Raw genomic sequence first — 14,848 nt, forward strand, 5'->3', positions numbered from 1 at the left:
GTACTCAAGGGACTTTTGTGCGTACAGGAATCTGTATTCAGTGCATAATACAAATTATATATATTGATACATATATGCAATGTATTATGATTAATTTTGCTTGCTGTGGAACCTTGAATTGTACAGTTTAAATATACTTAAAAGTAAATGCTTAAAATTATATGTTTTATGTAGCCACATGAGCTTTACCCTCACAGCCCCAGCAGCCCCTAGATATTAACTGTTAGGCCGCCAAAGGTTGGTTGTGGTTACTCTATTAAATAATGAATGTATGCAATATTGGTATCTAGCAGAGACTTAGAGAGATATATCTGTGTAATTTGGAATAGTTTTACCACTGAGGAAATTTCAACTTTTAAGACCGCAGATCCTCTGTTTTCTACTGTAAATGAAACTATTTTAGGTTTTTCTTCACCAGTATTGAATAAAATCTGTATTATTTGTTTCTCTGCTGCCTGGAAATCCCAATGGCAAGTTTCTGGTATTTCTTTCATCTGTACTATTGACAGCACTTTATTTTGATCCGGTGCCACCCTAGGCACTGGACCTCAGCTTGACCTCCCCAGCCCTTCCCTTGACCCGTATCCCCTGATACGGGTATTAAACCTGGGCCCATGTGAATAGCAGGACTGTGGCATAAGCAGGGGCATTTCTAGCGTTTTTCAGCCCTAATGCCATCTGAGATGATGCAGTCCCCCCCTCCTTGGACCCCCGTACTTACCTTTTCAGAGCTGAAGGGGGGTCTAGGGGGGGCCGCATCGCTAGTGCAGAGAGCACCATTGCACTTCTTGCACTCGAAGAGCCAAATATCTGGTTTGAAAAACTGAAACTTAATAATAATAATAATAATAATAATAATAATAATAATAATATTACCTATTACTGTGTTACTGTATATAAAGTGTAACACATGCTATTGATTTTTACTCTCTATTTAAACTGTGCCCCCTAGTTAAACAATTACAGAAGCTGTAAACTCTCTTGGCTTAACCAAAAAATTATTTTTCCTACAAAATCTGGCACTACCTTAACGGAACAGTAACATCAAAAAATTAAAGTGTTTTAAAGTATTTAAAATATAATGTGCTGTTGCTCTGCAAAAAACTGGTGTTTTTGCTACAGAAAAGCTACTATATAAATAAGCTGCTGTGTAGCCATGGGGGCAGCCATTCAAGCTGGAAAAAAGGAGAAAAGGCACAGGTTACATAGCAGATAACTAGTAGATAAGCCCCATATAATGGGGGTTTATCTGTTATCTGCTAAGTAACCTGTGCCTTTTCTGCTTTGAATGGCTGCCCCCATGGCTACATAGCAGCTAACTTATATAAACTATAGTAGTCTTTCTGAGGCAAACACACCAGTTATAGCAATGCAGGGCAACAGTACATTATATTGTAATTACTTTTATATACTTTCATTTTTTGGTGTTACTGTTCCTTTAAAGGACAAGGAAAGGCAAGGACTCCACAGTATATTCAAGGCCCCTTGTGTGTACCATTTTTTTTAATACCACTTATTTCTCCTGTAGTTCCCTCTGAAAGTTTCACTATTGCCCCTGTGCCCCCTCAACTTTTACCAAAAGTCTTACTTGGTCTTGCTGAAATAGAGACGAATCACAGGAATTTTTATTAATTAAGTTAGCGGTTTTGCCTGCAATGAAGAAGATTGAAAAAAATTGAAAAAGGGCTAAATCAAAAGGGGAATGCAAAGGACAGATGGCATCAATATAGGTATGGCTTTTATTAGAGCTTAACTCTTTTATACCCTTTCATTGTCCTTTAACCCCTGTATACGGACTTAGCGTAAAAAATAGATTTCTTTTGGTTGATGAGTTTGCCCCTCACCACAAAAAACATTTCTGCACAAGCTGATGAAATTAGATTAACTTATACAGGGCCTCCAGTAGGCTTGTACTCTCATAGACCATTTGTAGTTATTCAAATGGCAGTATAAGTTTTGTTATATTCTATAATGTTTCTGTGTATACCATTTGCACTGCTAATATTGCCTTGGGCAGGATACACTGTACTCTGCTGGCAACTGTATAGAATTAAAGTATTTTTGTAGGAAAACCTCCATAAATGCACAGAAATTATATTATTATTATTATTATTGTTATTGTTATTGTTGTTGTTGTTATTATTATTATTATTATTATTATTATTAACACATATTTATAAAACACCAACATATTCCACAGAATTGTAAAATAAATGGTATATACATTAAACATACAATGAAACATAGAAAACAACCAGTATCAGTTTAAAAGGGCCCAGTTCAAAAAAAGTTTATATTGTTTCATTTCAGCATACACATATATAATGAATATGTAATTTTTTGGAGCATTTTGGGTAAAGTATGTAAAAATATATATATATATATATATACAATTAGAAACAATTTCTGGGTTACTTGTCATAGAAAAATAAGTTTACTGTATTTTAGTTATCTTCAGTAGCAAATATGTATTGGTAATCCACTGTTCTTATCCAGGAGACACCCCCCTGCCAGAATAAAAAATAAATATTACAGCACAGTGGAATGGATAAACATGCCTGTGCATTAGCACAAGATAACAAACTTGGAACCATTATCTCCCAACTAGTTTAACTCTTTAACTCTTATTTTATTCATTTTTCAGAGAAAAAGAAACACTGATTGAAACAGAGTAGAGAAATAAAAGCAGACAAGGGGGAGAAAGAAGCCATTTGCCATTTTTGCATGTGGCTTCTTAGTCTTAATCAAGGGTTTGCTACTTGCTGCAACTGGAATGTGAGGCCCAGTACTGGATTTAAGTGCTTCCTGTGGAGTTGATTCAGTGAAGTCCAGGGACCTCCGATGATGATGACATTCTGGCCAAATTGAGAGAATCTTTATCAGTATTTCAACATATTTATAGTTTTGACTTTCTGTCATTGGTAAGCTGCAAGCTTAAAAATGCTAGAATTATTAATTATTATGTAAATTAATTTATTATGTAAATGTACTGTTGACCACAAATTAAAGATTACAAATACACAACATTGAAGAGTCACAAATACAAGGATATTAAGTGATTGTCAGAGTGGTTTCCCCAAGAAGTAAGCCTGCTATTATTGAGTTTCATAACCTGCACATCTGAATGGTAATACGTGGGAGGGATGTGGCCATCCCCGGCAAATTCCCTTTGGGATTCAATCAGGGGGCCAAAGGAAAGAGGGACAGTGGAGTAAGAGAACTCCAGATCCCTGTTTCTAGCACCTGCTCAAGGCAAGCGTTAAGTCGAGGCATCTTTTGTGCAATATGCACCTTGGCTAGTAAAAGAGGCCACACGGGCAGATTTAGCTGCCGATTCGAGACCTTTAGAATGATTTGGCAGCATATCTACCCCCTGTATGGGATGGACCTACCTGACATTTGGCCTAAAATTGGCCAGATCTTGATTGGGCAGATTTGATTTTTCATTGGATTGGAGAGCAAATCAGCTCATTGATACGGTACTGGGTACAACTGCACCTATGTCCACCATTTTAATTAGATCATGTGGCCCTAGGGCCAAACAATTGCATTAGCCTGATATTGCCCACCTAAGGTGGTCATATCAGGAGAAGATCTGCTCGTTTGGTGACCTCGCCTGGTTTTGCAACATGTATGGCCACCTTAAGTTACAGAGCACAGCTAAAACCACCCTTAGCACTCTAGCATACCCATAATAAACAAGCACTTTTGCAATATAAAGGAGAAATAAATGCATCCCACAAATTTCTGTTACAGTGACCTGGCTGCTAAGTGCAGGGCTGAATCTAAGGGAAGGTCAAGTGTCTGGACAGACTGTCCACTAAGGTTTCAACTTGGTTGAACATTGTTGGTGAGATTTGTTTTAATTAAACCACAAGAGCATTATTACCACTAGTGCAGTAGATGTAATATATATATATATATACAGGTGTTCGGTGAAGGCAAGTGTGTTTGGATCCAGTGTGGCTCAAAGTAGGTGCCCATTTTTTAATCTCTGGCTTGGAGGCAAGTTTTGGAAGCACAGAGACACAGTTGTATTCCAAGCAGAGCCTCCAACAGGCTACCAGTCCACACAGGGCAACCAAATAATCAATAACAGTCCTTAATTGGCATCCCCAAAGAACTTTTTTTATGCTTGTGTGGCTTACGGTTAAAAAAGGTTGGATATCCCTGTGTTACGTCATCCATGCTATGTAAGCTGTCTCGACTAGCACCAAAAAATGTTGCCAAATAAGACATAATTGTCACCAATTTTTCTCACCACCCAGAAAGTGCTGTTATGTGTCACACTGGTACCAGAGTACAAGGGGCAACTTTACCAGTTGTACAGTTTAAATAATTTGTGTAATATTAATATGCGCTTTCTGCCCCTGGGAGCATTATCATTCAGTTTAATATAGGAGCAGTTGGAATGACTGCTATTGCACATAAATCACACATATTCCCGAGGCCTTATGCGGGCTTGGGCCAATTGCATTCTTGGGAAGTTTCAGCTCAACCAAACACCAGGAATAGTCTCAGATTGCCTCAGTTTAGCCAGTAGAAATAGTATTAGGCTCAAAGCCACTGATGTGCAGCCTCTTACCCATGTCACATACTGTACATACTGAAGTGATTTAGAAAGGCTTCGGTGGGAAGTAATCCTTAAAAGTGGCAGTGTTGGGCTAATTCCTGGCAAAAGCATTTCTTCCCTCATGCTTAATAAGTCCATAAGATTTATAAAACACACACACACATATATATATATATATATATATATATATATATATATATATAGTATATTGATTGATAGATGTATTTTCATTTAGAATGTTTTCGTTCATAATTATGTAATATAATTACATTGCTATGGGAAAAAAAATACGATGATTAAAATGTTATTATTCCAGAAGACTGCCAGCATTAGTCCATGTAGGCATACAGGTGAGGTGACAGGGCAGTTAACTGCATTTAAATACACTGGGTAAAACACACCATAGAAGACCTGGACTTATAAGCACCTATTGTCAAAATATTGTTTCCCCATCACTCTGTTTGGGTGAAAAAATATGATTTTTTTTTTTAAGCATCCCTCCTGCAAGAACTTGACCCCCCCCCCACACTGGAGGGAAGCGAGTGGCCATGTTTGTTGACTTGTATGCACATTATAAGCTTGCTCATTATGCTTGTGATGTCACACACATGCACATATTTTGATAATGTCCTTTATGCCTCGCCAAACTAAAAATTGGAGTTTGTAAAACTGACCATAGATGTCCAAACTAGGGATGAAACGAATCCACCATTTTAGGATTCTGCTGAATACTGAACTGATTCTGAATCTTAATTTGGACAAGGAAAGGTTAAAACAGGGTCGCCCAGGGGGCCCCACCCCCCCCGCCCAGGGGGCCCCACCCCCCCAAGGTACACATCCCCTGCAGGGGCCCCCGCTGTACACCTCTAACCCCCCCCTAGGGACCCCTGCCCGATGTCCACCCCTTAATGAGCGTATGTGAATGCATCAGGGGAGGACATTGGTGGCCAGGGGAATCTCCAACAGTGTCAGGTCAGGGCCGCTGGGGCCCACCGTTTTTTCCTAATGTTCCGGCAGCCCAGTCCGACCCTGGGTTAAAGACAACCATGTGCTTAGTGTGTGGTGAAAAATTTTCAACTTTCATGTTTATGTGTCAAAAAAAGTCACATGATTTTAAGAATTTAGATTCGGTTCGTCCAGAGGCATGGACGACTGAAAAAGCCCAAATCTCAGCCGAATCCCGAACTAATAATGGGATCTATAGAACTGACCATTGGTGTCCAAACTAAAAATGGGATCTATAAAACTGACCATTGATGTCCAGACTAAAAATGGGATCTATAAAACTGATCATAGATGCCCAAACTAAAAATGGGATCTATAAAACTGACCATTGATGTCCAAACTAAAAATGGGATCTATAAAACTGACCATTGATGTCCAGACTAAAAATGGGATCTATAAAACTGACCATAGATGTCCAAACTAATAATGGGATCTATAAAACTGACCATTGATGTCCAGACTAAACATGGGATCTATAAAACTGACCATAGATGTCCAAACTAATAATGGGACCTACAGAACTGACCATAGGAGTCCAAACTAATAATGGGATCTATAAAACTGACCATAGATGTCCAAACTAATAATGGGATCTATAAAACTGACCATAGATGTCCAAACTAAAAATGGAATCTATAAAACTGACCATAGATGTCCAAACTAATAATGGGATCTATAAAACTGACCATAGATGTCCAAACTAATAATGGGATCTATAAAACTGACCATAGATGTCCAAACTAATAATGGGATCTATAGAACTGACCATAGGTGTCCAAACTAAAAATGGGATCTATAAAACTGACCATAGATGTCCAAACTAATAATGGGATCTATAAAACTGACCATAGTGATCTGGCAATTTGGCTGGCTCTCTTACTCTCTCTATATATATGTTTATATCATTTCCCCCCTTCTATACAAGCACTAATAGGCCACCTACTACACGAGTCCTCAGATGCTTATATAGAAAAACACATTAATGGTCCCTTGTGAAGAAAAAATGTTGCAAAAAGTACAAAAGTATTATGTATCAGTTGTTAGCTATATTTAGTTACATTAGGGATGCCCAACCTGTGGCCCTCCAGCTGTCGTTGAGCTGCAGGAAGGCTGATGGGGGTTGTGTTAGAGGTTTAAGTCTGAAAACAGTTGGAAAGTTGCAAATTTGACACTTCTGAGTTTTTTCTTTCCTTTAAAGGGGTTGTTCACCTTTGAGTTAAGTTTTAGTATGATGGGGAGAGTAATATTCTATAACATACTAAAAGTTAACTTAAAGGTGTACAATCCCTTTAAACTTCCCCAGCCTCATGACTCATGACTCACACAGGGCCCTCTTTTCCCTGAGGCCCTAAATTGTGAAAATCTGAAATATTCTTTTGACCATCAAGAAACTACAGTATCTGTCTATTGCAGTACAGGACTGTGCAGCTCAAGTCTGCCTTTGTCAAACAATAGTGAACACTGTCAATTAGCGCTCAAATATGCGCCCGGGCACAGCGTGGAATGATAATGCCAGCTGCTGCACAAACCAATCATGTAGATGGGAACCAATTAATGGCAAGTAGAAGGCAACATTGAGTGCAACTGATTCTGCTTCTGCCCTATGAATACAGTGCTGTCTGTGTTTGAGAGTTCTGTATTCATGAGAGGCATTAGGGGAGAGGCACATAGATATCCCCACTCACGCCCTTCATGAAGCCCAAGTTAGGGAGCACTCAGACATCAATAGAGTCCTGTAAAAACAGGTTTCCCTTTACCATAGATTTTTTTTATCCAGCATGGGTGAAGAGTGTATTGCTTTGTCGGTGCCAAAATCCACTGTGGGTGCCTGCACCTGGGCTGACACAATGGCGCCGGGTGCAGGCACAGGGAAAGAAGAGAATCAGCCTGTCTGGCATTAGCCTTAGTGCTTTAGGACTTGCATTGGGGTCATTGTAAATTACCCCCTGCTTTTCACAGCATTTTTTCTGTAGTTGGTCCCTCTAATACTGAGGGCCCGGGACAAATCTCCTCTCTTTTACGCAATTAACACACAGAAGCAAACAAGATAAGGTAGTCAGAAATTAAGACAATATGCTGGCCAAGAGTGGTGAATAAGTGTGAAGAGTGGTGAGGAACAAGGTGTGCACGGCAGCTTTACACTAGTAAGTGTAGTGCCTGTGACATCACTGAGGCTGTTAAACACTAGAGATTGAAAGTATCAATACTTCACTATTTTGGCACATCCAGGGGTGCTGTTGCCATGAGGCAGCAAAAAGCAACTCCTGGTAATTTTCCGATCAGAAATTATGATTTTGTGCTCTCTGCACTAGGAATGCGGCAACCTCCTTGGCCCACTCTGACGTGAAAAAGCTAAGAACGGGGAGAGCGAGGGGGCCCTATGCCGCCTCAGGCCCTTGTGTGTAACCTAAGGTTACCCCCTGTGACTGTACAGGAATGGAGAAACCTTGTGATAGAAGGAATAAAATGAAATAAGTAGATTTAACCTGTATAATAGTTTTAATCTGTATAAATAGTGCATGGAAGTAGGACCTGGAGGCCTACCATGTTCTGTACCTTTAAGAATCAGTTTTTCAGTTTGAAATTTCAGCAGGGATCTGTATGCTAGGGTCCAAGTTGCCCTAGTAACTAGCCAGTGGTATCAATGAGAGGCTGAAATATGAATAGGAGAGGGGATAAATAGAATGATAAATAATTAAAACAAAAACAATAAAACTATAGTCTCAAAGAGCTATAGCTATTTGGCTGCTGGCATCAGCGACTCCCTTCTGACAGGTGAAAAGAGAAACAAGAAAAAGGCAAATCATTTAAAACCTATAAGAAATAAAAAATGAAAACCAGTTGAAAAGTTGCATATTAAATTAAGGTGAATCACCCCATTAATACCGGGAGCTGTAGTTCTGCAAGAGCTAATGTTATTTACCCACTGATAATGCTGTATTAATCAACTTGTTGGGCATATCTAGGATAGATGAACCTCTGAACATTACTTGCTCTGTAAATATGCATTCCTATTTATTACTCTGGTAGTCATAGTTTTACAACAGCAGAAAGTTGCAGTTTAATGTTATTTGCACCTTGGATATCAAATTAAATATCAAATGATAAAACATATGCTAAAGCTAAAGTAGCGAAGGTTATTTGCTCCTGGGATATGCAATGTTAAGCAGGATACTGGGAGGTGCAGTTCTGCAACAGCTGATGGTTATTTTCTCGCCACTCAAGGAACAGATTTTACACATTTTTGTAGGATCCAGATTGCCATATTGCAACAGCTGAAGTGCAGAACGTTATTTGCTCAATGGGTATGGAATTGCCTATACAATATAACAGGATTCTTGGAGTTATAGTTCTTTAAAAGCTTAAGCATTGTTAAGGAAATGAGTTCCTGGGTTATGTATTTGCAACTACATGGAAAAGAGAAACAAGTTACAAATAATTCTGTAGTATTAATAACTAGCCCTTTATCTCTGCAGTGCAATGCTTGTACAATATATACAACAGATACTGCGTAAAGCTACCCCTCCTCACTGTGCATTTGTTTTGTTTCATTTAATATATATGTTTCCATTCATGATGACAGTGTAATTATCTGCATTATTCTGTCTGTGGATAAATAACATCTTTATACCAAATCTATACATTTTTCTCCCTACTGCTCTCTATCTATACACACACAGCACTTTCTAAGTAAAGCCTGTCCCGCTCTATATCCAGGAATAGCAATGTGTATGTTGGATCTGTATATTGGTTGAAGGGGAGGGAGAGCCCACTATATTTGGTCACTCAGTAGTCAGACCCCGGCTCGGACCCTCACAAGGCCAGTCAGTTCTGGCTTCTGTCCAAATATGGAGTTCACTGAGTGTGGGGCTTTCCCTGGGCACCTCCAGGGCCACCCTGGGTATAAATACATAGCTGCCTGCAAGACAGTCCAGCGCACAGCTACTCCTACTCTCTCCCTGCTGCAAAAGGTAAGGCTGCCACAACACCACTTTAACCCCTTGCTTTAGGAGATCATTTCTCTTCCACCAGAATCCTGAAAAATATCCTGTACCTTTTGTTCTTGCAGAACACGATTAACCTTTCTTCTGTTAGGCCTCTGCCCAATATCTTTGCAGAAAACACTTCTCTCCTGCACAAACCATAAAATGGTAGCTCAACCAGATAACTTTAGCAGAATCATCTATTCTTAGCAACTTTTAAATGGGTCTTCATTTTTTAAAATTATTTTTTCTTCCAGTACTTCAACATAAAATACAATCAGGCTGTCAGGGTTACTGATCCCTGCAACCAGAAAAAACTGTTGACCTTTAAGGCAACAGTTTTATTGTTACTTTCTATTACTTTTCTTTCTGATCAGTCCCTCTCCTGTTTATTCCAGTATGCAAACCACTGCTTGGTTGCTAGGTTAAATAGGAACACAGCAACCAGATAATGTCTGTAATAACAAACTTGAGAGCTGCTGAATAAAGCTATATAAATAATGGATAACAAATAATTAAAAAAATAAGACAAAGTGCAAATTTTTCTTAGACTCCAAATTATCTTAATTATGCTTAAAGTACATTTTAAGGTAAACTATCCCTCTAACTCCTCTCCTGTCAGATTGTGCATCCATAACATCCATAACTTTTTTTCCCTGCCATGATTTTCTTCTCTCCTCCTTAACTTATTTTCCGGGGGATGCATTTCATACTTAATAGTGTATTTTTTCACCCCCATTCCCCACCAGATCCACTACAATGCATGCATGCCTACCCTGCTCAAATATTGTCCTTTCCTCCATTCTTAATATAAATTAGGAGTAAAGTTTGCCTTTAATCTCTTCTCCTCAGAACTTACAACTTGCTTAACTTGCATATTTCTCCTATGCCATAACCAGTACTCCCTGTATATAATTCTATGCCCCCCTCCCCATGCCCTGTAGAACATGCCTTGCATCTCTAGCTGTAGTCTTGAAGATAAATCTAGGGGTGAAGACACATGAAGCTACTTAGTAACAGCTACTTGTTACGGCTACTTAACGCCAGAAAATACCCTGCCATAGACAATACTGAGAATTGCCCCTGCTAAAACACACGTAGAGACAGTTATCAGTAAATGATCAGCTTTGTCTATTTTTGTAGCCGTGACAAGTAGCTGCTACTACTAGCTCCATGTGTCTTCTCCCTAAGTGTCTCAATTTTCAGAGCCCTAGCTTCTTTCATCTCAGAGGTCTGTAGAGAATGACTGTATTTTATCTATTCAGAAACATACCTAGCTTCTCTCTACCCAGACCCCTTTAGACCTTACCTTGCTGTTCCCTTTCCAGAGCAGTATAAGGGGGTAAACCTCAGTTTTCTCTCATAAATGTTTATATTAATCCTGTCTCCAGTGAGAGTCTGTAAAGTATAATGTAGCCTTTACCATGCCATCACTGCACATAATCACTTTCCCAACACCCCTGCAAACCCCTCTCAGATAACCACTTATCCACTTCCTAGAGGAGACAGAGCCAGAGACAGCTGAAATAAGTGACAGAAAGGAACAGCTGAGAAATAAAAAGTGAGACACACATGGGGAGAGACAGGTGGGCTAGCAAAGTCAGACAGGTGTAGGGAATGGCAGTGTATACATAGCAGCCATAAAACACATTATTCTAATCTTTTCACCCTCTCTCTCTCAGTCTCAGTCCCTCTCCAGACTCAAACATGTGTGACGACGATGAGACCACCGCTTTGGTGTGCGATAACGGTTCTGGGCTAGTGAAAGCTGGCTTTGCCGGAGATGATGCTCCCCGTGCTGTCTTCCCCTCAATTGTGGGACGTCCTCGTCACCAGGTAAGACTTCACTAAAACTAAGTAACTGCTTGTCATAGGGAAAGTATAGCTATCAAACAGACTGACAGATGCAGTGCCACAATCACCTCTGTACTATGTCCTGTTTAAGCAATTCTTATTTTTTCACTGATTTCCCTTTGTTCTGCAATAATAGAACAGTACATTTTACTTGATGATACCTAATGTGCATAACTATATGGCAGAACAAACCCTATTGGGTTTTTTAATGTTTAACTGTTTTTATTAGCCTTAAGGTGTGGAGGTCCAAATTATAAAAAGGTCCTAAAACCTTAGACCCCAAGCATTCTGAAAAATAGATCCCATATTTGTAGTAAAATATTCATAAAGTTAAAAAACAAATTTAGCAATTTGTAAATGCAGTTGTTACTGAAAGCTGTATTTGTCTGGCTGTTTTATATTCTCTGCACTTCTGGTTATGACTCCTGAAACAATATAGAAAAACATCTCATGTGGACGAGAGCTACATTATCGTATGAGTCAGAATCAGAGAACAGAAAGGGCTTTTTTCAATTGCTTCTACATTTACACATAGCTTTCAAACCACTGACATTTGTATGTATACAAGAAAGTTGCTTAGAAGAGATCCCCTTTAAATTAAATGAGAATCTACAGCAATGTTTGAAAGCTAAGGAGCACAAGTGTCGGCAAATCTGTTTGCAAGTATAGGGCAAAACACTCCTAAATCATGTGCAAAGCTGGCACATATGTACCCTTAAACACTCAAGATGCATTCCACCTGCGTTTCATGTGTCTGTGTGGCACATGGTTGCATTCTTCCAGGCACGGAAATAGCACAGTTTAATTGTTTATGCCTTTTTTAAATTTGAAAATAATGTCCAGTAATGAGACTTAAATATTTCACAGAGAATCAAATGTCAGTGTATGATTGTTTTTTCTGTTAAATGAAAGAACTGGCAATGGGTTTGGAATCCTTTTGCAAGGCATCGTCATTAAGTGTAGGGAGTGTGAGTTACTCCATAAATATTCCATTAAATATTATGAAAATTATTAATATTGCCATATTATTAACAAACACATTGCGTATGATACTACAATAGTCCATAGAATAAAAGTCCCCTACATGTAGAACTGTGTAGTAGCCCTCCAGCACTAATGTAAAGTGCTTGTTTTTACTTGGTCAACTTAGTGCTGCAGCATCAAATGTTATCAGTTAATCTCCTCTCACAGTGCACCCTGGTCATCAGCTGCATTAGTTTAACCAAGCTGTACATCTGCCTCACCATGTAATCAGTTTTCATAACCTTTCCATTCTTTTTATTTCAGGGTGTCATGGTTGGTATGGGCCAAAAGGACTCCTATGTTGGGGATGAAGCCCAGAGCAAGAGGGGTATTCTGACCCTCAAGTACCCAATTGAGCATGGTATCATCACCAACTGGGATGACATGGAAAAGATCTGGCATCACACCTTTTACAATGAGTTGCGTGTGGCCCCAGAGGAACACCCCACCCTGCTCACAGAGGCACCTCTTAACCCCAAAGCCAACCGTGAAAAAATGACACAGATCATGTTTGAGACCTTCAATGTTCCAGCAATGTATGTAGCCATCCAGGCCGTTCTGTCCTTATACGCATCTGGACGTACCACTGGTGAGAAACACAGCTTTCTTATATTGGTTATTGGGCATATTGCATCCAGTTATCTCATTTATAACAAAGACACTTATGAGTAAAATGATCATATTTTAGGTATCGTCTTGGACTCTGGTGATGGTGTGACCCACAACGTGCCAATTTATGAAGGTTATGCTTTGCCCCATGCCATCCAGCGTCTGGACCTTGCCGGACGTGACCTGACTGACTACCTCATGAAGATCCTGACTGAGAGAGGCTACTCTTTTGTCACAACAGGTGAGAAGTATTGAAACATATAGACGCTCCTTTATAAATATACTTGTAGAGCTACTTGCAGCAGCTACAAATACATTTATGCAAAAGCCTGTAGAACTAGTAAAGGCAGGAAGTATTTGAAAAAGGCTTCTGCATTATGTTATAGATATGGGTCTTCCATGGCTCTTAGTTGTGCTAATATAAAATATAACAACTATTGTGTAACCAATGTGCACAATATAGTGTCCTTTTAACTAATTATATAATTTCCCCCCTCCAGCTGAAAGGGAGATTGTGAGGGACATTAAGGAGAAGCTTGCCTATGTGGCTCTGGACTTTGAAAATGAGATGGCAACAGCAGCCACTTCCTCATCTTTGGAGAAGAGCTATGAACTCCCAGACGGACAGGTCATTACCATTGGAAATGAAAGGTTCCGTTGCCCAGAAACACTCTTCCAGCCATCCTTCATTGGTGAGAATTCATATATTTCCATGGAATTTCCAGCTTGATGTTAAAAGCCAGTGTTCTGGTATCATTATATCATTTTTATTTCTCTTTCTTCCAGGTATGGAGTCTGCAGGTATCCATGAGACCACTTACAACTCCATCATGAAGTGCGACATTGACATCCGTAAGGACCTCTATGCCAACAATGTTTTGTCTGGTGGTACCACCATGTACCCTGGTATTGCTGACCGTATGCAGAAGGAAATCACAGCCCTTGCTCCAAGCACAATGAAGATCAAGGTAAATAGACTAGTTCTGTTTCTAGGGAAAACAGTAAATTGCACCCAATATACTTAGCATGTAGGATAGATTTTATCTGTAATTAAATCAACGTATCCTTCCAATAATTCACTTTTACACTTTGTAACTGAGTACTTTCTCTTCTCCACAGATTATTGCTCCTCCAGAACGTAAATACTCTGTATGGATTGGAGGTTCCATCCTTGCCTCTCTCTCCACCTTCCAACAGATGTGGATCAGCAAGCAGGAATATGATGAAGCCGGCCCCTCAATTGTGCACAGAAAGTGCTTCTAATTATATTCTTACCCCAATTCCTCTGTGTACAAATGTCACAAATATATACAAAATTACAATAAAACATTTGTTATAAACATTAAAACCCTCTGTTCATTTTATATACTCTATGCCAGTGCTGTCCAACTTCTGCTGTGCCGAGGGCCGGAATTTCTCTAGCATAAATGGCGGAGGGCCGCTAATGGAAGCCAGTTTTGAACACTCCCCTTTTTTGAACCACACCCACTTCAAACCACACCCATTTTATCACAACGGTGGTAGTGCAGCAAAAACCCAAATGCTTGGTCCTCACTGCGGGGATATCAACAGTTATTAATATATGAAAGAATTATATTATGTCATATTATGTCATTAAGACACACCCTTAAATCCATATGCCTCCTCCTCCCCTGTGGATAGCACAGCAACCCCCAGCAACTAAGTACACACCTTAGGGACCATTTAATGGCTTTTTCCAACTACTAACAAACTCCCAGAACATACCCCTGCCAGGTTCACCTCTCACAGGCAGCATAGGGCAGGCAGAGTATGGCACACA

The 14,848-nt window shown here is 39.5% G+C and overlaps 1 protein-coding gene across 1 annotated transcript; it reads left to right on the forward strand.

Moving 5' to 3' along the window:
* Window positions 1-9,520: 9,520 nt before the first annotated feature.
* acta4 (actin alpha 4) lies at window positions 9,521-14,389 on the forward strand. Its single transcript, NM_203745.1, has 7 exons — window positions 9,521-9,549; window positions 11,244-11,397; window positions 12,703-13,027; window positions 13,127-13,288; window positions 13,548-13,739; window positions 13,834-14,015; window positions 14,167-14,389. Exons 2-7 carry the CDS (start codon window positions 11,269-11,271, stop codon window positions 14,308-14,310), a joined length of 1,134 nt encoding a protein of 377 aa, NP_989076.1. The 5' UTR covers window positions 9,521-9,549; window positions 11,244-11,268; the 3' UTR covers window positions 14,311-14,389.
* Window positions 14,390-14,848: the final 459 nt, after the last annotated feature.

This window comes from Xenopus tropicalis, chromosome 4 (genome assembly GCF_000004195.4).
Source record: "Xenopus tropicalis strain Nigerian chromosome 4, UCB_Xtro_10.0, whole genome shotgun sequence".
Taxonomy (NCBI): domain Eukaryota; kingdom Metazoa; phylum Chordata; class Amphibia; order Anura; family Pipidae; genus Xenopus; species Xenopus tropicalis.